Source organism: Myiozetetes cayanensis, unplaced genomic scaffold (assembly GCF_022539395.1).
Source record: "Myiozetetes cayanensis isolate MyiCay16 unplaced genomic scaffold, myiCay2020 scf16, whole genome shotgun sequence".
In the NCBI taxonomy this organism is placed as follows: Eukaryota; Metazoa; Chordata; class Aves; order Passeriformes; family Tyrannidae; genus Myiozetetes; species Myiozetetes cayanensis.
In genome coordinates, this window is record NW_026087270.1 from 1,537,256 (window position 1) to 1,562,107 (window position 24,852).

The 24,852-nt window shown below is 41.3% G+C and overlaps 1 protein-coding gene across 3 annotated transcripts in view; it reads left to right on the forward strand.

Annotated features, from left to right (window-relative positions):
- The first annotated feature begins 75 nt into the window (after window positions 1-75).
- Window positions 76-24,852, forward strand: part of LOC126638086 (cadherin-8) — a 151,618-nt gene continuing 126,841 nt past the window's right edge. Inside the window, exons 1-3 of one of the 3 annotated variants that reach the window (XM_050311745.1) lie at window positions 76-520; window positions 15,843-15,933; window positions 16,027-16,289. In XM_050311745.1, the coding sequence (XP_050167702.1) occupies window positions 15,852-15,933; window positions 16,027-16,289 (345 nt within the window). In that variant the 5' untranslated portion in view covers window positions 76-520; window positions 15,843-15,851. Of the gene's footprint in view, window positions 521-15,842; window positions 16,290-24,852 lie in introns of all 3 variants that reach the window. The other 2 variants (XM_050311746.1, XM_050311747.1) reach the window with 2 other exon arrangements.

Genomic DNA, 24,852 nt, shown 5'->3' on the forward strand with positions numbered 1-24,852 from the left:
AAAGTTGTGTGCCCCCCTCGCCGGGGGGAAGGCGGGGTGCGGGGTGCGCAGGAGAGGGAGGGGGGGGAAAAAAAACCCACCACCCCAAAGTGCTTACACGAATTTCCCAGCGCTAGACCTGCCTCCGAGATCAGCCCAATAAGAGCTGTCAGGGGAGGCTCCCGGCTCACTTTTCCACATCGCTTCACAGTTACATTTGGCAGGCAGGCAGGCACGGTAGCGCGCTCAGCCCCGGAATTAGCGGATTTATTTGGAATATCCCTGCTTTCCTGGAGACGTGCTGCTGCCGCTGGCTCGTGCGAAGGGAGAAATTAATAACTGCACTCCAGCATGCAGGCACAGAGACCCGGGAAGCGCAGCAACCAGCGTCTCCTCCAGCATCAGCAGCCTCGGAAAGCATGAGAAGAAAATCTGGAGAATCTTGCCTGTTCCCAGGGACTGGCTGATGTTTTTTTACCTCACCCTTACAATCCGTGCGTGAAGTGGCTGTGGGCGAGCGGTTCCCTTGCTCCTTCAAAGAGTGAGTATTCATTTTATTAATACAATTTGTGGCTGGCTGGCAGAGGGCTCTCGCTCCGTGGGTTTCTGTCTGACTTGGGCTCTGTGTGCGTGCAAGGTGCGCTGTGCGAGCGCCTTCCTCGTCCATAGGTGCGGTATTAGGCTGAACTGTGGTGCCTCATTCGGTCAGATGTTTTCAATATTCCCGATAATGAAAATGCTTGTTAGGATTATTTAAATTATTCTTATTCCCTCGGGAGGAGAGATGGTGGTAATTGTATTTCTCCTCCCGTTTGGTTTCTTTTTTTTTTTTTTTTTTTTGAGGTGGTTTATTTTTCCTTCCCTTCTTCACCCCCCTGTAAATGATCAGGAGGACTTTGGATCACAGAGGGTTGCTTCCAAGGCTGGAGAACCCGTTTCTTTTCCTTGTTTTCTTATTTAGTACAATAAGTCTCTGGGCTATTTCACTGTGTTGAATAGATGCAGGGCTGCATTCATGCATTGAAATAGATTGCAGTTTTCGTGCTGAGAATAAAAATCACCCACCAGCCAGATATGTAAATGAGGGAGGAGGAGGCTGGAAGAACCATGAGGGGGGGAAATCCCCCTGTTTTATCACCACCCTCCCTCCCCCAAAAGCTTTGCACCCCCTAAATAAGTAAATAAATAGGAATGGCTTCACAGCTTCCTTTCCTACTTTCATAGAGGAAGGCATCCCAGAAATACTGCTCTCCCTCTTTAAAGCTGAGATGGGAATGAATCTTTAGGCACAACTAGCCAGGAGTCATCCTTGTCCCACAAGTTGTTTTGCTTTGGTTGACTAAACAGAGAATGCACCCAGCTGAAACTTGGGAGCGGGGGAAAGCTCCTCAGCTCCAGTCCCTCGCTGCCAAGGCTCCCAGAGAAGAAATGCAGGACTCTGTGGCCCCCTGAATCTGGCTGTGCCACTAAACGCTTCATCTCGCCTTTGAGGGAGGCAGAGGAGTAACACATCCTTCCATTCTGCTTGGCTACAATATCTGCCGGGTAGCAGCATCCCAATCGGGAGCCCCGAGCTGCCAGACAGCATCCCTGCTAGACAGCATCAGACCTGAGCCCGGGCTTGGCTGGGGAGCCTGGGAGGCACTGCAAAGCCTCAGCACAGAAAGCCTGTGGCAGTTTCTAGGAGGGTAATATAAAAGAGATTAACTCAAATCCTTGTTTAGACTCTGCCTACCGCCATGAAGGTGACACTACTTAACACAGGCAGGAATTCCTCTGCGGTTCGTTGCTGTTCAGTCATGCCTTGAATTTGTCTCAATTCAAACAGTTTGCATTTAGTACCAGACTAAATAGGGTGGAATCAATCCAACCTGGCACAGAACGGCTCTACACAAACCTGCTCGTGTTGCCAACAGGTATCAAAGTCTGTACCCTCGCTTCTCCCTCCCTCTTTCTCTCTTTCAGACAGGCACAAACACACACACTCTGTTTCATGCAAACGAGTCTGTCTCCTCTGAAAGCAGGAATAAACACTCATACAAGTTTTATAAAGGCTGACACCTCTAAACAGCCAACTTGATCTCATAAACGGCTCACCATTTGTGGCTCTGGTTGTCGCAGCCAGATGTTTTTTTGGGGGGTGCTGGTTGTAGGAACTCAAATAGCATTAACTGTTTATTGTTTCAAATCTACCACGTTAGTGCTCAATAGAAGGGAAGCTAACAGCTGCTCACTTCAGTTTCAATTAAAGAATAGAGCTGATAACTACCAAAGCTATAGATAAAGAATCCTCTTAACTTCACTCATCCTCTTTTGGAATTTCTTCAAGAGTTTCTCTGCAATGAGGAGAAGGAGAAATATGCAGTGCTCTTGTATGAATGATGATCCTCCTCTGTGTTCCATACTAGACTACTATGAACAAGATGAGATTTCACAATAGACTTCTCAGTAAATACAAGTAAATAACAAATAAACTCAGAAGACTGAAAAATTACCCTCATGCATATTTTACCTCTCTTAAATAAAACGATAAAGCGTCTACAAGGAGTCAGTATTTTGCATACCTGTGAAATTGCCAAATTTCACACCCATAAAATCTGATAACATCAAACCCCAAAAGCTCTCTGTAGTGTCACCTCCCAGCCTAATCTTGTGGATATTTGTGACAGAAGAACCCTAGGAAAGGAAGTGATTATTGCACGATATTTTAATCCATTAAACCTTATTGTTCCACCTTACTGCTTACAGAATGAGCCCAGCTCTCTGGTAGCTTTCTCCTTGGCTATTAACTCCTTTCTTTTCTCCAAAACTTGCATCCTGGCTGTGGAGAACTTTGATTTCTGTGTCTAAGTTGTAAGGTGAGGGCCTTCAGTGTCCTCAGAGATCGAAGCCTTTCGTGTAAGTTGGTTAAATTATCCAGGTGAGCAATTTGTTAACTGGGCATGCTGCTGGCCAAGAAACTAACTTTGGACATTTTCTTCAATATTAACAAATCAATAAGACTTCGTGTGCTTGCTTAACAAATGCAACTGCTTTTAACAAGAAGTATCCCTGTACAGGACAGTGACTCCTTTTACATCTTTCATTGAAAAATAAAGGAAGTTTTCATCCCTGTGAGGTGAAGTAGAATCCTCCTTAGATGAAGTCACTCAGTGCTTTTTCAATATACTGTAGTCATTCCCATCAGCTCCTGCTACTGAGGTCCAAACCACAGTTATAAGGGGGAATTAGTCCCACAATCAGATTTAAATTCACTTTTTGTCATTTGTAATAATCAGGATTTTCCCAGTAATGTTGCACCCTTATCAACTAAACTTAATTGATCCCTGGACACTGTATTTGGATCACTGTTAAAGTATGATGCATTATCTTCTCTGGAAAAAATATACTTGTACTCCTTCCTTCAGGATACACAACCATTCCAAGAACACACAATCAGCCATGGATATAGATTTAAGTCTGTTACCCCTTGAAGTACTTCCTGAATTTTCTATCTCCTCTCGCACAGTTGCAGATTTCATCTCTTTAAACCTTCATTTTGGAATGAAGTTCCTACAGACTTTAGCTGGGACTTCTTCAGGCACTTACTGAAAATCAGGGCCTGGAACCCCCCAGTTGACTCTTGATACTCACAGACCATTTCATTTCCAAAACTTGAGAGTCTTTAAAGGGAAAGAAATACTGACCTTTGAGTTTATGAGAGAGAAGGAGATGTGAACGTGTACTGTAAGCTCTCGGAGCCGTGTATTTCTAGGTGATGGCTGTGTGTGCTCTGTGACAGAAAGCAGCTGCTCATGATACTTAGTAAAGCAGGTATTTTTATAGCATACTCCATAACCATAAAATACCACATATCTTAGCAGTATTCCTTTTCCATTTTAATATTATCAAAGCCTGACCTACTGTTAATACTGACAGCTGTATGCTTACATTATACACTGAAGTGGTGTCATAAGAGTCTTTCAACTATGAGTATAAAATAATAAAACCTAAATTCTTTCAGTGGGAGGCAAATGCTAAGGCAATTTGAGCTTGGAACATTTTAAGCATCATTGCTACCAGAAGATCACATCAATAGAATTAAATTAGATCATGGAAACTCAACATTTTTCTTAGTGTTGTTGCCATAGAAAAGGTGGCTCACTTCATATCTTCCCAAACATAACTATTTGAGCAGTAGACAGACAGAGAACAAGGTAAAGTCCAATTTGAGATTTCAAATATGTGTGTGTATATTTATATATATTTGTTTTCCTCTCAGACAGACCCTTTTGTTCTAGAATCTGTTCGGCACGTTTCTCATTTTGTCAGTCAAGTAAATAATGTCAGCTCAGTGGCATTTCCACTACATTAATAAAATTTTGTTCCCAAAATACATCAGGTACTGATGATATCTGGAGTAGTAAGTGCAAGCTGAAAAGAAAAAAAGTGTTTCTGAACCAGTTCAGTTACCAACAGATGGATTTTAAAGCATCTGACTCCAGACAAAAGACTGATTTCTACCTGCCTTAGTCATGAGCCTTCATCCATGAGCTACAGTGATAGCACTCATAGAATTGATTTTCCAAGGTGCTGATCATGATGTGCCTTGTGAAAATCATTTGAAATTGAGAATGATCAGCAAACCTTGGCTTGGATTGCAAATTAGCAGTGCCTGCCAGTCGGAGAGCTGAGCAAGGGAAACCTTCCATGGGAAGTGCCCACTGTGCCCTGTGGTGCCCAACTCATGGACAAGCTCAGGAAGGACTTTCTCGATGTGTCTTGTTGAGGTCCTTTGCAACAGATTTGGGAGTTCAAAACGTTGTGAACAGAGTCAGTCTTGGCAGTCACAGGTTCATAGTCTCAACCTTCTAATCTGGGTTTGGCTGGAGTGTCTTTCTGCAGGGAGGCAATGCTCCAGTGCTCAGCCCCGTTTGAGGAACTCTGATAAACCCTTTTCCTTTGCAGTCACTGGTTATCATCCTCAGAGGCATGTATATATTCTACAGTTTTATGTTTATATATAATATAAATACAAACATAAGAATATACATTTGTCTTTATATATATTATATCCAAGCCCTTAATACTAATGCAAATGGACTGTATGCACTGAAAAGGGAGTGCAATTCACTAATTGAGTTTTGCAACACTTTGGATGTGAATCTCTCTCATGGATTAAATGTAACAGCTCTGATTGCCTTTTAAGTAACAGATCATCAAAACTTAATGTCACTGAAGCTTAGACTGAGTTCTGTATCCTAGTCTCTGGCCTTTATTTTTTGTGCATTTCCAAAAGTTAGATTAAAAACCCTAAAACAAATAAATGGGGGAAAAAACCCCAAACAAAACCCAAACCCTCAACTTGGCAACTGCCCAAGAAGTAAGTTTAACATTGAAGAACCCTAATTCTTTCCAAAAACCTCATTTTAAATCGATGGTAAAACTGCCATCAAATGAATGATGTAGAATTCAAGACCTTCGCACACACATATTCATTCACATGGCTGGACAGTTTATATAACTTTCACTGAGTCATGGTGTCCAGTCATAATTTTATATTCTTAGTTGAACCCAAGTAAATGCCAGGAAAACTTGTGGATTTTTCCTTAATTACTATGTTTTGTTTAATTCTGTAGAGAACACTTAACATTCTTTAAAGAAACCCAATGAAAACTCAAGTTCTGTTGTACATATATATTAAAAAAAGACTGAAAAAGAAGCCCAGAAAGCAAGATATTTATGTCCTTCATTAATATTTAAATGTTTTTTCGGGAAGTACAGGATAAGCACATCCCAGCTGCTGAAACTCTCCTGATAAACAATGCCGCAGGCAGAGTATGGTTAACACCTCTTTCTCAGTCGCAGCCCAATCTGTTTGCCTTTTTATGAGCTCTCTGTGTTGTGCACAACTCGCCTTTTTTCCCTTCTCTCCTTTAAAAGTGATGTGGGTCTTCAAAATCCGCAATACACCTTCCTAGAGCGGGCATGACTGTGAGAGATGAGTCTGTAAGCAATGCAGTTCTATTTTAGTCCAAGGAAAATCGCTTTAATCAGTGGACTGGAGAGAATAAAAATGACTTCAGATCACTTCTTCCTCTTACTAAAGGATGGAAACAACACTGATGCACCTATTTTTGTTCTGTTTAAGTTTCTGGGCTGCTTTGGTTGTCTGTGTTTCTGTTCTGAGCCTCCCTCGTGGGATTCTCAGCACGATGGCATGAGGTGATGTTCTGACACACATCAGTGGAGTGTCTGACTCCTGTAAATCCCTAAACCTTTCTTTTTTTTTTTTTTCTTTTCTAAGTGCAAGAAGTTGAAAGGGACAGTTTCAAACACCTTTTGTTCTATAGTAAGAGCTAAAATAGCTGTGTTGTCATTTTAATGCCTATTCCTCTTTTATCAGCTGTCACGAAAAAGAAAAACAAAATACACCTAAAAAATTCACACACAGGAAAAGCCACAAACCCCAAATCCAAACCCAACCAACCAACAAAATCCAAAACAACCTTAAAATGTTGTAGATACCCCTTTCACTGGAGAGGAAGCTTCACCTTCAGCTTCGACATGTGGAGCACGTTGTGCCTCTTTGTCCCGTTCCTGTTGGATCCATGACTGGAAATCCTGAGCACTGCACAGTGCAAGGAATCATAAAGAGGAAAAATAGTTTGAAAGTTCTAACAACACACTGGGTGAGGGTTTTTTTTTAATCCATTCTGGTTCTCTAAAATAGTGAACACTTCTGGAAAGACTGACAGCTTTATATACAAAGAGTCTGAGTCTTGGCAGCTTTAAAGTTGGCCCATATTGATTTTACTGCCAAAGAGCAACAAAAATATTCCCGGTAAGAAATTCTACTGATATCAATAGAAGTTAAAAAATAGCATGACATCACAGGTTCAGGATACTCTTTTGGGGTTTGTTTGGTTTGGTTTCTTTAGAAAGTGCTTTCCTGATAGTAAATATTTGCCAAAAATTATCAAAGGAAAAAACAAAAGTCACTTACATAAAATAGTCTGTGTAGATGTTAAGTATGATGTTGAGGAGTCACAGAATAACAGACAATTTGTTATAATAGATTACTTTGATAAAGGGAGATATATTTCAATGTCATGTACGTGTCACTTTTCCTTATCCCAGAGCATTAGTCAAGTTGTGTAATGACCTGTATCTTCATCTCCACTAGTTATGGTGTTTCCCAGTTAAAGCACAAGAGTAAGGAAACTAAGGAAGAGGAATTTTTCTTAGAAAAGCTTTTCTAGACTTTCCTTTTTTCTGCCTCTGAAACAGACCCCTAAAACTGAAGTCCCCACTTTTGCTAATAATAACCTTCTAGATTGATTAATGAATCTCTCAATAAATATTAAAGGTCTGAATGCTGAAGAAGCTGTTACATTTTTGTACCTGAATGTGCATTTCTACGTGCCTGTATTTCCTCAGTGCGAGTGTTTGGATTCCATCAGCTCTATTCCATGCAAGGAGTAACCCTGTGCTTAAAACAGTCCCTCAGCATTTGACACAAGCTCAGGAACTCTCTTAATAACCTCAAGAACTGTTCAGAAGTGTTTAACTATAAAGAGTAGCGGTGCATGACTAAGCTTAAAAAAATAACGTGGGATATCTCTGTTCACTGAACTACTCTGTGTGTGAGGGGTAAAGAAAGAGAGAGATGGTGTCTGTTACCATTGCTGCTGAAATAAATAATACTTTAGATATCTCCTTTTGATTTTCCAAGCAGCCATAAGCAAATTGCCATGAGTAATATATCAAAATAAACTCGGACAATAGATTTGCACTTGTATTGGCAGGATCCTCTGACAGCACAAAGTATAATTCACCCTCCTGCAATCGTGTAACATTTCCCATCTCATTTCCCTTCCTTTGAAATTTCAGGTGCTCGGCCAGAGGAAAGGATGTGTGGATAATGCTTTAATGCTTTTCTCTGTTCCAGCTAACTCCAGGTGACGTAACAGTCCCTTAAAATCACTGTTAGTCGGGGAAATTCAGCGCACTCCCCGGGATAATGATGCCTGGAACGTGCCTGGCCCGGAGTGTGGCTGTTGGCTCGAGGCCACTGCCAGCCCCTCTGCCTGTGCAGTGGGATGTGCTGGATCACAGGAGTTCCCCTGGTCTGAACAGCAGTTTGATGTTGCCTGGCTGCAGCTGGGGCAGGGGGAGAGGTTTCCATCCCTAAAATCTTCCAGCATCAATGAACAGAGGCACACCGGTTTGCCGTGGTTGGATGCTAGGAGTCCATCAGAGATTTAAGTTTGCTGTCCCTAATTGCCTGTTTTCTCCTCTTCTCCAGGAGTTATCCTCCACTCAGTTTTGTTGATTCAACTGTTTCTCTGACTGCTCTCTGAAGTATACAGTCAAACTTCACATGCTTTTTGTCAGCACAGTTGTTTCCAAAACTTCCCATTGTTGTCCTGTAGTTTACGGGCTCTTTAGTAGTGGGTTAAAAACTTGAAGGAAAAGACTGCTTGAAACAGGGTTTTGTTGAAAATTCTTTTGTTAACCCACATTTCACTGATGTGTCTTGCAGTGCTGATTGCAAATAGCACAACTGCAGGGACTGCAATGGAGAAGGGATGGGAATGGAGATGAATTATTTGAAACATGTAGCTCGCATGTTGTGGGGGCTGAGGAAGGGGGGGGACGAGAACCTCTCAAATTAAAATTGCTCTTGGTGGAATAATAGCATGAGCAATGCCCTAACCCAGCTCTGTCAAAATGATTTGGCTTTAAAAACACCTTACTATTAAAGGCGTTTAAGTTAACAAGATCATTTTGACAGAACTGGGTTAGGGAGTGACTGCACACACAGTTCTGCTGGCAGATAAGAGGCAGTAAAGTCTAGCCAGGGCGTGCAAGTGGCACTTTGCAGTGGGCACTGTGAGCAGGATCTGAGCTTCTGCCATGGCAGCGTGTCTGATTACAGCCTCGGTCCCTCTGCTCGCACGGTTAGGCGGAGAATTGCTTCTTAATTTTAATTTTTTGGGAGTACATGAGTGATCTTCGCCCAAATGAGTAATCCACTGAAGAATAAGAGTTGTTATTTATGGCAAGAAGTACTCATTCCTTTGCAGCATGACAATGCTGCCTTATCCAAGGTGATTTCAATCACGTTCAGGTACAATTTAATGGCTATGTCCTGGAAGCAGGGGGAGTGTAGAGCAAAGGTGTGCAGGGAGGGATGACGTGATTATTTGCTGGTCATGGTTCTGGTGGACTTTGGTTTTGTTCCACTTTAATGGCAAATTAAAAACCTTATCACAGTTCTCATAAGTGTGAGGGATGGAGCAGCTCTGCTGTGGGGAAAGGCTCAGAGAATTGGGGTTGGGATTGTTCAGCCTGGAGAGGAGAAGCTTTGGGATGACCCGATCGTGGCCTTGCAGTGCTTGAAGGGAGCCTGAGGAAAGATGGAGAGAGAGTATTGACAAGGACCTGGAGTGACAGGACAAGGGGGAATGGCTTCACACTGACAGAGAGCAGAGTTAGATGGGATATTGGGAAGAAATTGTTGGCTGTGAGGGTGGGCAAGCCCTGGCACAGGTTGCCCAGAGAAGCTGTGGCTGCCCCTGGATCCCTGGAAGTGTCCAAGGCCGGGTTGGAGGGGGCTTGGAGCAACCTGGGCTAGTGGAAGATGTCCCTGCCCATGGCAGGAGGTGGGACTGGATGATCCAACACAAACCACCCTGTGATTCTATGAAGAAGAGCAGAGGAATTCTTACAAGTGGGACTGGAGCACTAAGACACTATTTTTTTTTTTAACTGAAAACTTAAGGCTCTATTGTGCTGCCAAATGGGGATCAGTGAAGGAAATATAATGGTTCTTATTATGGTGGGAAGGCTTTGCCTCCTGTTGCTGCTGTTGTTGGGAAAGGACCCTGTCTGAATCCTTGAGAAATGGGATTAGGAGGCATAAATTGTTGTGGAGCCAATACCTGCAGAGGTAAAAGTAAACCTAAAAATGTTTAAGCAACAAGAAGAACAGTGTAAAATAAATAAAAAAAAAAAAAAAACCAAACCAAAAGATATTCCAGATACTATGGGGACTAAAATTCAGGAAGGTGAGAAATAGCCATAGGCAAAAAAAAAAAAAAAAAAAAAAAAGTAAATTTATCAATAATAAGGAATTTACTTGGATGATGCCAAAGGGAATACTGAATGGAACAACATACCTGTACTTGTGTGCAGATACTCATAATGGATCCCAGTTTTGCTGACCTGTTGACAGGGGAAATACAAACCCTGATCATGAGCTGTGGAAAACCTGTGATAGTGTAAAAAGAAACTCATTGTTGCCTAGAGAATTTCAGATAGAGGAAGCCACAAGATGTAAATTTTTGTGAAGGATACTTGCTTAACCTTCCTGTTTTATTCCTCTAAACTATATGAAAACTTACCCACAACTCTCTTTTGCAGTGTTAAGGATCCTTGTTTCTGGCAGACATTAAGTTAAATTAATTCTTCTGGACAAGAAGCCCATGTGGGTGTCTGGGTGGAATTTCAAGGCTCTAAAGGAATCACACAGAGTGCACTGGAAGTCTCTGGGTGGTCAGTAAATGAACACCTCTCATCAATTATTCGAAGCTGCTTGTATTGCAGTGTGGATTCTCTTATAATGAATTAGCATCAAAGGTAGAAATTATGTATTTAATGTGTAAAATATAATGGATCCTAAAAATTCTACAAAAAACCCTAACTTTAGGTGAAAATCATCAACTTTTTCTGGCATTTCTATTGTAAATTATTTAAAGAAACCAATACTGAAGGAGGGGGTTTACCTTAATAACAGTTGTTTAGGAACTGATAAAATCCACCATAATGAAGAGTGAGGTCAAAGGGCTTAGATGCTGCATATCAACACTGAGAATGAAATAAAGACTTAGTTGCAATTCTTAATACAACTCTCCATGTCTCTTGTGTGAAAAACACACTAGAGTGGCTCTAAAATCTTTTAAACTAAGATTATGGTGTAAATCAATGCACTGGCATTGTAATAAAGTGGTTCATTTGACCAGATGAATATTTTGTGGTTTGAAAACTAAAACAAAAAAAATTGATTTTTTTAGTTAAAGCTTTTTATGATCTTATTTTGCTTCTTTTTCAATAAGTAGTTTATGCCTTCCACCGCTTTTATTAACTTTATTAATCTTTTTAACAAATCTACTGCATTCCAGGGTTCACCTTTTAAAGCTACAAGATGATTTTAAAGTAATTGGGGCGAAATGAGCTCCATCAGAAGTGTTTAAACATCATAAAGCTTTCCACCACTCATGCACAAAATGAGAACTGTGTACCTGTTACAGCTCTCTGCTGCCATACCTGGCTCTAACTGTGCAGGGAATGAACCTGTAACCTGCATAGATTTTAGTTCCAGAAGAGTCTGTAATGTATATTGCATTAATTTCTGAGGTTGGTGTGCGAATACTGTGAGGTTATAAACTTCTGCTTTGTCTAGAGCTTTCTACTTTTGGCCTGGAGTTTTATGAGTAGTGCTCCAAGATTCAAGTCCCTGTGAAGAGAATAATATTTTTCTAAACCTCTATCAGCTCCTGCAGTAAGTAGACAACAAACCACTCAGCTTTATCTGTACTGCTCTATAGGCTGTGCAAGGAGAACAGAATTTATGAATACAGCCTTAAGTTTTTGAAACATAACACAGTTATTTGAATCTCTGCTACATAACATAGTGTCACACTTTCTTTCATCTATTTGCTACATTAAAGAAATTCTTTATATTTTAAATATCACTCTCTCCTCCCAGGGAGGAATGGAGAACTAAAGCTGTTTTGTAAACAGCTTTGCTGGATTAGGGTTTATCTGTAGTTGTATATATTGTACAGGGAAACCACTTAGAACAACAGTGAAGTTTTATTAAAGGAAAGAGCCCAAAGCCATTTGAACATGTGGAAATTCAAAGCAAAAAAGGCACTTTTATCAACACCAGCAAAATCTTGATGAGGATAGAGTAGTAGGAAAGACATGGAGCTGCTGGATGTGAGTCCAGAGGAGGCACCAGGATGGTCAGAGGGATGGAGCAGCTCTGCTGGGAGGAAAGGCTGGGAGAGTTGGGATTGTTCAACCTGGAGAAGAGAAGCTTTGGAGTGACCTGACTGTGGCCTTCCAGGACCTGAAGGGGGCCTGAAAGAATCATGGAGAGAGATTTTGGACAAGGGCCTGGAGGGACAGGAGAAGGTGGAATGTCCTCACACTGACAGAGAGAAGGCTTAGATGGGATTTTGGGAAGAAATTCTTGGCTGTGAGGGTGGGTAGGCCCTGGCACAGGTTGCCCAGAGAAGCTGTGGCTGCCCCTGGATCCCTGGAAGTGTCCAAGGCCAGGTTGGAGCAACCTGGGCTAGTGGAAGATGTCCCTGCCATGGCAGGAGGTGGAATGAGATGAGCTTTAAGGTCTCTTTCAACCCACCTCTTTCTGTGGTTCTATGAAATGCACTCTTTAAGGTCCCTGTGCTTGTCCTCTTTTTGTTGCTTAGCAAAAGGTAGTTCTGGCTTCACTGGAATAATTTTGCTGTCATTCCACAATCACCACTTCTTTAGACCCTGGGATAACATAAGAAGAGAAAGTGCTGCTGTGCCTTACCTGCTCTAGTCCTCCTTGATTGGCAGGTCTGCCTTTACATATGGCTTTTTAATAGCAACCTGATTACACAGCCATATCAGTTTCTCCTTCATATCTAATCCAGAAGATTGCATTTTAGCTGCCAAGCCTTTCTTGATTTTCCTATTAGGAAATGTGAAAATTACATTTCAAGTATTTAATAATGCCTTCCATCAGCTCCCAACCACATACATGATGTTCTGCTCCCAGGAACGGGGAAGAAAAGCAATTTCTGAATTTGGTAAAGAAATCTGGGGTCAGTACTATCTCCATGCATTGCACAGAGTTGATGCCATGATTCACTGACAGAGCTGTGAATCCCAAGGGAGAGTCTGTCTCTCAAATAGCTCTTAAAATGCTCCTGCAGTGCAGGTTGAACCGTAGAGAAGTTTATCCAGTTCTGTTGTTACTCACTGATCACATTCCTCTGCAGAACCAGCATGTGCCAAAGGGCCAGTGGATTTTTTTTCTTTGCCCTGCCCCATCCAACACTTGCCCAACTTTGCTGACAATCTCACAGCTTGGTATTTGGTGAGCTTGTGTAACTGTGCTTCCTTGGGGTCTCACTGAGTGAGGTTTAATGACATGGGATGTGCATCACTAACATTTTTGACGTGGTTTTGCCTTAAGGTATTGCTGAATACAGAGCTCCTGTGAGGACACTCCAGTCACAGTGAATCTGAAGCATTAGTGTGAGTGGATAGGACCTAAATTTGATTGGAGTAAGTAAAGAGTAACAAGCAGGAAGTCTGGGGGAGGAACTGAGGAGGGTTGCACTGAAATGAACTTCATGCTTGCCAAGGATTGGAGAGTGACAGTCTGAAACCTAAATATCCTGTTCTTTCTTCAAACAAAAATGTTTCTGTTAGCATCACATTGTTTTATCTCATTTATTTCATCTCTTTTAGAAGGCAGCCTGTGTAGATTAATTAGGAACTGTTTTCAAAAAGCTTCTTGAATATGAAAAGAAGCGCTTTACTTTCTTTATTAACAAGACCAAATAATAATAATAGAACTATACCAACTTGTACTGGAAGAGTAAGAAAGTCAGTCATGACCCACTTTGGCTCTTTTTAAGGTTTGGACAGAGCAATGTGTAACATACTATTCTGTTTCTGGAGTAACTATTACTGGGTCAAAAATAAAACCTGAAAACTCAGCTACAGAAAGGGACTCTTAAGTTGGGTTTTCAGTTTATGCCTCCAGTTTTGAATTTCATCCTGGATGTTGTTTGAAGATGATGACTCGTACTCTGTTTTAAAGTGGTTCTATTTCTCCTGTATTTTGATTTTTGCTCCACTGAAATCAGAAAAATCTGTCCCCTGGCTGGCACACACCCCCCAAATGTCCAATAGGATATGAACCCCTATGAACAAATTTCACCACCTTCACTGAAAGTCTGGCTTTTTCTCTCTTTTGATAATTTCTACTACCAAATGTACCCCAGGAAATCTCTTTTTAACACTTCCCAGAAAGCAGTAAACTCCATTTAATTCACCTGACTAAAAAGGGTTTTCAGGGGGTGATTTGACCGACCCTTCCCATCAAGCCATGAGACTGTTTGTTGCTCCTCCTTTTCTGGGCTGGAGAGAAGGATTAGAGATCAAAGGCCTCTCTTGCTTCCCTCACATTTTCCCCAAAATTTCCTTGCAGGAGCTTGCTGTGTTCTCTGATTTCTTTGTTTCCACCTCAGCTGGCACTGAGGCCCCTCAGCCTCACAGTTGTGTCTGTAATGGATATTCCCCTCATCCTGGATGCCTTGTCCAGGCACTGCACTATTAGCTCCCTGGTCTTCCGTGCTGCTTGAGATATTGAGTTTTACTTGGGTAGCAGATCTTCTCCCCTCTTAACAAGACAAGTTTCTCACAGTTTCAGACTTTTCGTGCAGCAGATTTCACAGTTGCTTTGGCAATTAACGAACTATAAAAAAGAAAATACTTTTTACATTGCTTGCTTTTAAAATAACAGCTGACTTTTCCTGGTGTTCTACATGCTTACAGGTATTTCCTGCCATGAGTGTGTATGAACCTAAAAAAAAGAACAACAAACCTCCACTATCAGAAAAAAAACACCCTAAACCCTCAGCATTTTCATAGATATGCAACACTAAGAACTCATTTTAAATGGAAAAAACCAGCCTAAGACACAGTGTAAGCAATAAGAATAGACATTTCTACCTCTCTTTTATATAGTGAAAGATAGTTTGGATATGAAGCAGTTAAAGAAAATATATCAGGAATCTTTTGACATAACTCCAGCCTCTTTAAGCAGCTGTAATGCAGCCCTTCCCCTGAGCCACATCCCATCAAGCTTTCCAGGTGATCCATGGCTGCATTTCAGGTTTTGCCATCACTGTGGCATCAGCCCTGCTATGTTGTATTTCAAGGAATATTTACACTGAGATGAAACCTGATGTGACCTTCTGCTACATGAAAGGGTGGGCAGGGAAAGGAAGACAAAATGCTCCCAAATGTCTGTCAAGGAAAATGTCTTTGAAGTAAAACACGACTGTGTGTTTTCTCTGAAAGAGAGACAGGGAGGCCTGCAGTGCAGATGTGCATAATTGAGCTTCCTTAGGGTCTGCTAGTGCTCTGGTTTGGGGAGGGTGGATTGCACAGAGGATTTACCAGTGCTGTTCCTCTGCTGGGCTGGGAAGGTTTTGCTGGGCAGTGTGCTGCTGCAGCGAGGTGATGACTGAATTGCCAGTGGGTTGCTGGAGCCTTATACACTTAGGAGAAGTTTGTTTTATTGGTTTTGGTGGAGCAAAGGAGCCCAAGAACACAAGAACATTATTTTGTTTGACTTATTTGGCGTACTGGGTGTTTATGACTGACCACATTAAGTTGTAAGCTAGCAGGAAGGCTGGGAGCTTCTTCAGACCCTGGGACAAACTGCAGGTAAAATCCCAGAATGGTCTGAGTTGGAGAGGACCTTAAGGATCATCTCATTCCAACCCCCTGCCACGGGGCAGGTTGCTTCAAGACCTGCCCAACCTGGCCTGCAACATTTCCAGTTCCCAGGCCCAAACGTTTTCCTGAGTGTGTGTCATCGTTCATCTGGGTCTTCTCTCACTATTTCAGAATTCACAGAATCATTTAATTAATTTTTTTAACCCATTTAATATGCAATAATATTATCAACCACACATTTAGAACCTAACATGTCTTGTTCATGATGTAAAAGTGAATAAGTTGTTTCAGAATGCTTTCCTAAGCTATTTAGTCACCGAGTTGACCATTTTTTTTTTCCTCCCCACCAGGAATCTTTAATGACTGGAAAACTCAATGGATCATGTTTTTATCATCTAAGCTATTTTTACATTGACTGTGCTGTAAACACATGGAGGAGCTGTAAGTAAATGTTCTGTACTGCATGATGAATTGGATTGCTACAGTCTGGAGGAAAGCAAAATAATAATTTCATTTCTGTGGTGATTTGCGTAGCTCGTGGTACAATGCCAGAAAGACAAACGGAAATGCTTATGGATACATGGACTCCATTAATAATATTATGGATTACTGTCCTTCCTTCCATTTATATGGCTCCAATGAATCAATCTCAAGTACTACCAAGTGGATCCAGTACAGGACTAAAAAGGCTAAATGAAGAACAAAGAGTTTTGAACCGTTCCAAGAGAGGCTGGGTTTGGAACCAAATGTTTGTATTAGAAGAATTTTCTGGACCTGAACCAATACTGGTTGGCCGGGTAAGCAAGATTTGGTTTTTTTCATTCTGAGTATATAACTGTGTGGCATGAGAAGGTCTTCAGCCATTCAGGCTCTTCTAAGGAATTCAAATCTGGGGTGCTTTGTGATTCCAAAATTCTTCTCTATTATCCATACATTTGTGCTTTCAATGTACCTCATTTTAAGGGTGTGGTCTCCTAGTGAGCTAACCTGCTATTTTCAAGGAAATTATGCATATTCCATTTGTCAAAAACCCCCACAAGCGTGTACACATCCCTTCTTTTATACCGTTAGTCACCAGTCCTCACCTCTGCCAGCTGAAGAGTTTTACCAAAACAGCCTTTTGAAATGTGCTCTATGCATTCCATATGGTTGTTACACCTATAGGCTGCTTTCTGTCTCCACTCTGAAGAAACAAGTTATTTATGTTCTATGTTATCAATTTTAAAAACAAAACAAACCCAACAAAAAGGGAAGCTTGGGCTTTACAGCAAATTACAACGTCCTGGTTTGTAAGAAGGTCCTGGTATGCACACATAGGAAATAATAATTGTTGCCACAGGTTTTGTAATTTACTTTCCAAGTCAGGAAGATAACACAGGGGAAATTATCATGTTGTTCTGTGTGTCCTGGCTTGCCTGCTGCCTTAAACCTTTGCTTGTTGCCATGCATTAGTTTATTCTGTAGCTCAGTGAGTTACCTCCAGTCAGTGAATCAGCCTTGCACTTAAAAGAGATTCTGAGCCATCTGTATCCATCAGGGATGAATTATCCATAGATTTATTCTTAGAAAAGAATGATCTGCTCATAAATGCACATTTGGCAGTGAGCAGGTATAACTACCTGAATTGTTTATCACTAAAGTTCAGTTCCCTTTGAACAGCCAGGGATGTTATTGTCATATTAGCTGGCTACTGAAATGGAGTAAATAAATCTAGACAACCCAAATTATGGAAAACTTAAATTAATTTCCTGATAATTTTGGAAATTCTATGGGTAAATGAATAGCATATATTCTAATATAGGGATGTCAATAGTCATATCTGTTATTGAAGAGAACACAGATCAAGTGCATTCCCAAATTTTCCCTACTGTAACCACTTTCTAATAAGAACTTGGGGTCAGAAGGTGTAATGAGCTTTGTATCCAGTGACTTTTGATGCTGTGCCAATTTACATTTATATCAGGTATTATATATCTGTTCTCATTTATTTCTCTGTGGTTAGTAACATATCTCAATTTCAGAGACACAGCAATGTGTTCTCCAGATCTTAAAATGTTTTATTCAACCCATTCTTTTTGGAATTATTTAGTTGAGCTTTTAAAATGATTTTAAGTAGCTGAGGAGAATTCCTGAGTTTGTACTCTGTAACCCTTTGCTTTTCAGGGTATATTCAGGTCTCAATATTTTTACCATACAATGGTTTTTTTTGGTGGTTATAATATCCTAAATTGTGTGAGTTCATTAGTGAATAGAAGTGGGTAGGTTAAACTAAGCCAAACCAATAAAGACATTATCCCATCTTCTGCTGGCATTTTGAGTAGAATTAGCTACTCTAAAATGCTGTGACAATCTATTTGTTGAGGCTGCTGCATAATTAAACCACTGCATGATATAGATAGAAACAAGCAAAAAGTGAACTTGGCTCCCACAGGGAGAAATCCAAGATTTATTCATTAAAATGACCTAAAATATTCTTGCAATTTTTCTCTGCACTTTTTTTCTCGCTCTCCAGAAAAATCATCCCTCTTTCTGACTTGTTGTCTTTGCTGAGACTCAACGAGTCCTGTGAGTGCTTTCAGACTGTGGTGGGAGCAGAGGTGCTCCACAGCTTTCAGAGCTGCTCTTAATCCTTCCTGACTGCAAAGCAGCCACTCCCTCAATTACAGTTCTTGGCAGCCTGGAAAGGTGTACAGAGTGTCACCAGCAAAACGCTTTCCTTCTCCATGAAGTTGGGCTCTGGTTTGTCCTTTGTCACCCTCACGGGTTTGTTATCCATTGCAATTTAAAAATAACCTGCTTTTCAGGTCTCACAGTAGGTTTGCACTTACCTGGTTCCTCCTCATCGCTTTTCCACTTACACTCTTCCTCCAGCCTTTTAGTTTTGGCCCCTGGCAAAGGATTTGCAAACCTGGGGTATCTCCTTCATTGTGTGACTTCCTTTTTTGACTATTTTTTTCTGCTCTGTGACTTCCCTTGATTTTTTTTTATTTTTTTTTTTTTTTGTTCAGACTCTGAATGAAGGACACTCAGTAAAATGTGATAGAGTGAATTAGTGTAGAGAGGCTTAGCACTGAGGAGAGAATGATATCAAACCTGTGCCACCTGTTTGCTGCATTTTCTGGACAGAAATAAGCTTTTGTGCCACTACAGAGGCAGTATTGCTGGCATGTGCTTTTTACATGTTGCAAGTTTTTAGCATAATCTCCAAACAGATTTTTTAATTGACAGCTAATTGCTTCAAAGGAAACATCCTTGAAGCAAATCTAATTATGTAGATTTTGGTTGCATTTTTTTGCTCTACGCTATTGTAGAGCGTGGCTGGTGCTTTTCATAGTCCTGTACGGTTTGTACAAACATGTAATTAGGTGCTTTAGGGACTAAATACAAAGATAAGTTTTGCACAGACAGAAATAACACACACAGAGAGGAAGAATTTGTATGTTTTCAAAAGTACCTTCAAAACCCACTGAAAGTTCAGCTAAGAACTGCTCAGCACAAAATTGATGCTTAAATAATGGTTTTCATGTTAGTGCATGGAAAGGCCTTGAGTAGGAGCATTTGGTTCTAATGGGATTGAATGGAATATATCAGCAAAATAAAACTGAAAATTGAGATTAATCGTAAAGAAAACAGAACACAAATCACTTTGCATATAAAATCCTGAATGTAGAGTCCATGTGGTCCTTCTGTTAGTTAAAAAGGTCTTGTACTAAAGTTTCTGGACTGCAGAGAAAGTTTATCAAGACAGGATTTATATGTAGTATTATTTATTAAGCTGCTCAGTTTTTCCAGGAGAAGCAGTTTCTAGGCATAAAGACCCTTCTTCAGAGCTTTAAGTGTTGCAGTGCAACTGCACACATTTCAGAGGTGCTTTTTCATTGCTATTCTGCATGAATATATAGTAATAAATGCATTCCCAATATATTTGCTCTAATAAATGAATTAATCTGGGAGACTAATGGGGGAATTAATGTAACCACTTACTTAAAGTGAGGTGTTTTTCTTGAGTAACTTGAGTGAAGGACCAGAGCAAATGCTTTGCTTTCATTCTTGAACTTCTTAGAATGGATTTGAGCAATAGGGACTTTTAATGTTAGTTTTAGTCATCATATTCTGTAGGATCAAGCTCAAAATAAGCTACTCTACTTGAGTTCTCACATCTGTAAAGAAGGGTATGAATACTTATCTCTTAGGGTGATTTCTGAATTTATGAGGGTTCTCTATAAAATGCCACAAACATTTTGATTTTGGGGTTTTTTTTATTATTTGCCAGTAATCATATTGCATTTATTTGGTATTTTCATAGAATCATAGAATAGAATACCCTGAGAGGGAAGGGATCCACAGGGATCATCCAGTTCCAACTCCTGGCCCTGCCCAGGACACCCCAGCAATCCACCCTGTCCCTGAGAGCATTCTCCAAACCCTCCTGGAGCTCTGGCAGCCTTGGGGCTGTGCCCACTGCCCTGGGGAGCCTGTTCAGTGCCAACCACCCTCTGGGGAAGAACCTTTCCCTGAGATCCACCCTGAGCCTGCCCTGACACAGGTTCATGCTTCACCATCTTCGTGCCCCTCCTTTGGATGCTCTCTAATAGCTTTATACCTTTCTTATTTTAATAAGTTCCTTATCACTTTGATCTGTACCTGTAGAAATGTACATATACATTTTGAGAAACCTGCAAAGTAACCTTTTTCATGCTCATGCAACAACACACTTCAAACGAGTTTGGTTTTATCCACGGCAACAGAGAAAGGCAGATTTGCAAATACCCTTTTGTACTTGATTTCTTTTTTTTTTTTCCTTCACCCACAGAAACAGGTGCTTTACAAAGCCACTGTGTCTACTTTATAAGGCTCCATATACTGCACATTGCTGTCAGCAGTTTGCAGCCTCCCCATGGCTGACAACCTCATTCAGGTGTAGAGTGATATGTCTTGTGACGCTGCATGCTGTCCCTGTGGACTTGATTAGTTAGACAGAACTTTTACTCGATATCCACTGCTGCATTTTCTCAGTCTCCTCTGCATGCACTTACAGCACCACGGCAGATGTGCTGTGAAATCTGTGCAGTACCAAATGCCACTGTTCCTTCACAGGAGACAGTCACTGAATTCACAATGACACAGATAATAAAGTGAAAAGGCATTAGGAAACCAGATTTGGGGTGTTGTAGCTCCTGTTTTATGGAACATGTGTTATTTGGGATGCTTTAAATGGGTTAGGACCTGGTTTAATAGCAGTTTTTAAGCAAAAATCTGGTGTAGTTAATGTAGTAACTGTTGTTTGTAAGTAGAATCACGGAATCATAGAATATCCTGAGTAGGAAGCACCACAAGGATCATCAAAGTCCAGGACAGTCCCTGAGAGCATTGTCCAAATGCTCCTGGAGCTCTGGCAGCCTTGGGGCTGTGCCCACTGCCCTGGGGAGCCTGTTCAGTGCCAACCACCCTCTGGGGGAAGAACCTTTCGCTGAGATCCACCCTGAGCCTGCCCTGACACAGCTCCAGCCATTCCCTGGGGGCTGTCCCTGGTCCCCCCAGAGCAGAGCTCAGTCCTGCCCCTCCTCTGCCCCTCCTGAGGAGCTGCAGACCCAGTGAGCTCTGCCCTCAGCCCCCTCTTCTCCAGCTGAACAAGCTGAGTGCCCTCAGCCCCTCCTTGTGTGGCCCCTCCAGGCCCTTCATCGTGCTCATGTCCCTCCTTTGGACACTCTCCAATGGCTCAATCTCTCCCTTCCATTGTGTCCCCCCAAAGTGCCCCAATGTTGAGGTGAGGCCGCCCCAGGGCAGAGCAGAGCGGGACAATCCCCTCCCTGCTGCCCCAGGACAGGGATGTCCCTCCTGGCTGCCAGGGCACTGCTGGCTCAGGGACAACTGGCACCACCAGCACCCCCAGGGCCCTTTCCATGCTGCTGCTCTCCAGCCTCATTCCCCATTCCATCCGTCCATCTGGGGTGCCCCATCCCAGGGGCAGAATCTGGCACTTGTTCTTGTTAAACTTGACACAACATTGAGAGAACAAAAGAGGGCATGAAGGCAAACAAAGGTGTTTGTTTGGGGTTTTTTTAAATGTTCTATGACTTACCAATGTCAGCAATGAATCAGCAGTTAGGTCCAGCCATAAAAGAACATCAGTGGTCAGTCAGGTCAGCACTGTCTCTGACACCGCTCCACTGGCAATGCTCCTCAGGTTCTCCCCAGAACCTTCCCAGGACTTCTTTGAATTTCCCTGTTTCTGGACCCAAAATAGTGCCTATTTTATCTCTGTAATGGACAATTTGGAAAATTCGCTGGGCAGGGAAGACCATCCCTTGTGCCACGCAGGGCTGCCGTGGCACGTCTGTGGCTGGTGGTCGGTGCCAGGGCTGTGGGAAGGTGCTCTGCAAAGCCTGCATGGGAGGAAACCAGTAAGACTGCTTTAGTGGGACTCAGAAAGAGCATGGCCAGGTCAGCTCCTCACGGAGAGAGCTCAGGTAGGCGTTTCAGCTGTGACTGTGTTGCTTTTCTGCCTTACGCGGTTTGTTTTTTCACTCTGTTAAACGCCGATTTTTTCCTACGGCTTGTGGGATGCGGGAGTTGGGCAAGTTTCACTCTTTAGAGCAAATAAGATTTTTCCCGTGATTTAAGGGTGCTTGGGTTAGGCCTTTGGAGGAGAAATCGTTTTCCTGTAGGAGGAGCAGTGGAGAGGCATCATGTTTTCACAGTTAAGCGCTTCAGGCTGTGTTACTGTAAAAACCAAACCTGGAAATGCAGGGAGCATTTATAAATAGCTCGGAGCTGTATGTTCTGCATTAGCCATGCTTTGTGCAAGCTCTGATTTCTTCACCAACACACATTTCACCTCTTAACAAGGAAACGGTGAAATGTTACTTGTTTAAACTCGTGACTAGTTCTGTTGAAGTGATACATTCAGGCAAAGTAAACAGGGTTTTAATTAAATAAGTTCCTTCGGTATGTTTTCCTTTTCATTCCTGAATTGAGCTTGTGATTATGATGGCTGCCTGGAAGTGCTGTTGTACTCAAGTGATGCAAACCAGAAATGTATAGAACTAAGGCTATCATTATTTGAAGGGATGAATTATCATCTGCTTCCCTGAGTGGAAAAAAGCCTTGTGACATGTAGGTGTAGCACAGCCCCAGCACAGGTTTCGTAGGGTGCAACACAGTCCTACATTAATCCTTTGTAAAAGTTTTCACAGAATGACATAAATCAGAACCCCATATTAGCTAGATTCTCCTCTTTTCCTTCTAATACACACCATGTTTTGCTATCTATGATTTAAATGCATGCCATGAAATATTCAATATCTGAAATGCTGCAAAGTCAACACTGCCTTCTGAGCCCTCAATTTTTGTTGTTGTTTTGCAACCATAATTATACACTAATTTTCCTACTTATGTTTAATAAACTCCCAGAAGCTGAAATGTATCAATTATTTTGCTACTGTATTCTTTATGGAAAATACTAATTCCCCCTGCCTTTTGTGTGCTTCTGAAGGGGAAGAGATGACTGTAGAGTGCTTAGAATGCTGCAGTTTACATAGTCTAAATCAGCTTTGTAAGCAGGAGTATAACTAGCTCTAAGAAAAACTCTTCTTAATTAAATGGGGCGGCAAAGACAATAAATACAGTATATAACCTTTAATGGAAGTAGGGAGTTTTTAACAAATATTCCTGAGCCTCCACAAATTTCACTTGTTTCTTTCTAACTAATTTCCAAGAAGAAAATTTAATCTAAAATATAAATTTAAACAAGGACATTTTGACTGAGCCAACATTGTCTGCATTTTCTGATACAGTGTAAAAATATTTCACTTACTTCACTTGGAGTTAACAAATAATTCATATCTTTAGGCACTGAAAATCTCATTTCTGGAGATTTCTGGGTGCATCACCGAGTCTGGTTGAACACTTTCATGCTCCCTCATTTTTAGTTTGGGGGATATAACCACAGCTTAAGTAGAGACACAACTTAAAATACTTTTACATCAGCCGCACAAGTGGACAGGCTATAACTTCAAAGAGTCACTTTATCACTTATTTATGAATCCAGGCACTTACTAAGCCGTCTGTATTTTCCTTAATGAAGTGGGAAACAATCTGTGATGTGAAAAATAACTTAAAAGTTGGGTAGGGCTTTTTTGTTTTGTTTTATTTGTTTGGGGTTTTTTTGTTCTTTTGTTTTGTTTTTTTAATCGAAGGGAGTGCTATATGTTACCAGAGCATTATTCACTTAAATTTCTTTGTCATGTTTTTGTAAAGCCACAATGATTTCTAGTCTTCTGAATAAAAATTAAAAAAAAAAAAAGGAGCTAACGCTTAGCATTTTGTTTGTTTGTAAAGAGTTAGAAGTTGTGTACTTTTCAGTAGATCGATCTGAACACTTTCTCTTTCTCACAGCGAATTGAAACGTTGTCCAAGTGTGCATGCAAAATGCTGAAGTGACAGTATGAAAAATTAAGTCAAGCCTTCCACATGATGTTCTGCAGATGCCTTATGATCGTTTAGTCTTTCCAGCATTGCTCCAGTAAATGCTTTTCAATTTCTACCTGTAGGGCCCACCCCCGGTGCTGTCAGGCTGCTTCAGTTCCAGTTGTCAATTTAACTACCAATTAGTGCCAATTGTGATGGTAGTTTTTTTGCTAAAAGTTTGTCCTTGCTGAACTTGACAAATGTATTTCCCATCCACGGATGAGCTTTCAGGTAGTTGTGACTTCCCAAAAGTGCCAGGATGTGCTGTTTCAATCAGTAAAGTAAAAGGGTCTATTTGTTGTTCTCAGGTCCTGATAGGTTGTTCCTCAATTTTCTAGGGATTCGTGTAACAAAGCCCTTAATTTTGCATTAAAATGAGGAATGCTTTGGGATTAATTCCTGTGGTGTCTGTAGGCTTCCAGTCAGAGCTCTGGAGGTGAAGTGGGTGATACCTCATGAGTCACACCTGAGAAAGGCTGGTTTCTTTGGCTGGTGGGCAGCACTGCATATTTAGGATGTAATAAACACCCGTTCACAGGAATCACGAGGAAAATGACTTTGCACGTGAAAATAACGGGAACGAGTTCACACAAACTTTGTTTCTTGGAAGTTCTGTTTTGAAAATTGGGGTTTCTTCCTATTCTAGTAAAGTCAAAGATAAAGAAAGGCATAATATGAGTGGTGTAGCAGATCAAGGACTTCACAGTTGAGGATCTTTTGTCTGGGTTTTGGTGGTCTTTTTTTTGTGTTATTTGACAAAGCCAAGGATGTCAATGCTGTGCAATTTAAGGCGTTTCATTACAGAAATAATTTGCTGCAATAAATATTTCAGGGAGGTTTAAAGGTTTGAAAGCAATGTGTGAGGCACATAGAATTGAAAATAAATGTAGG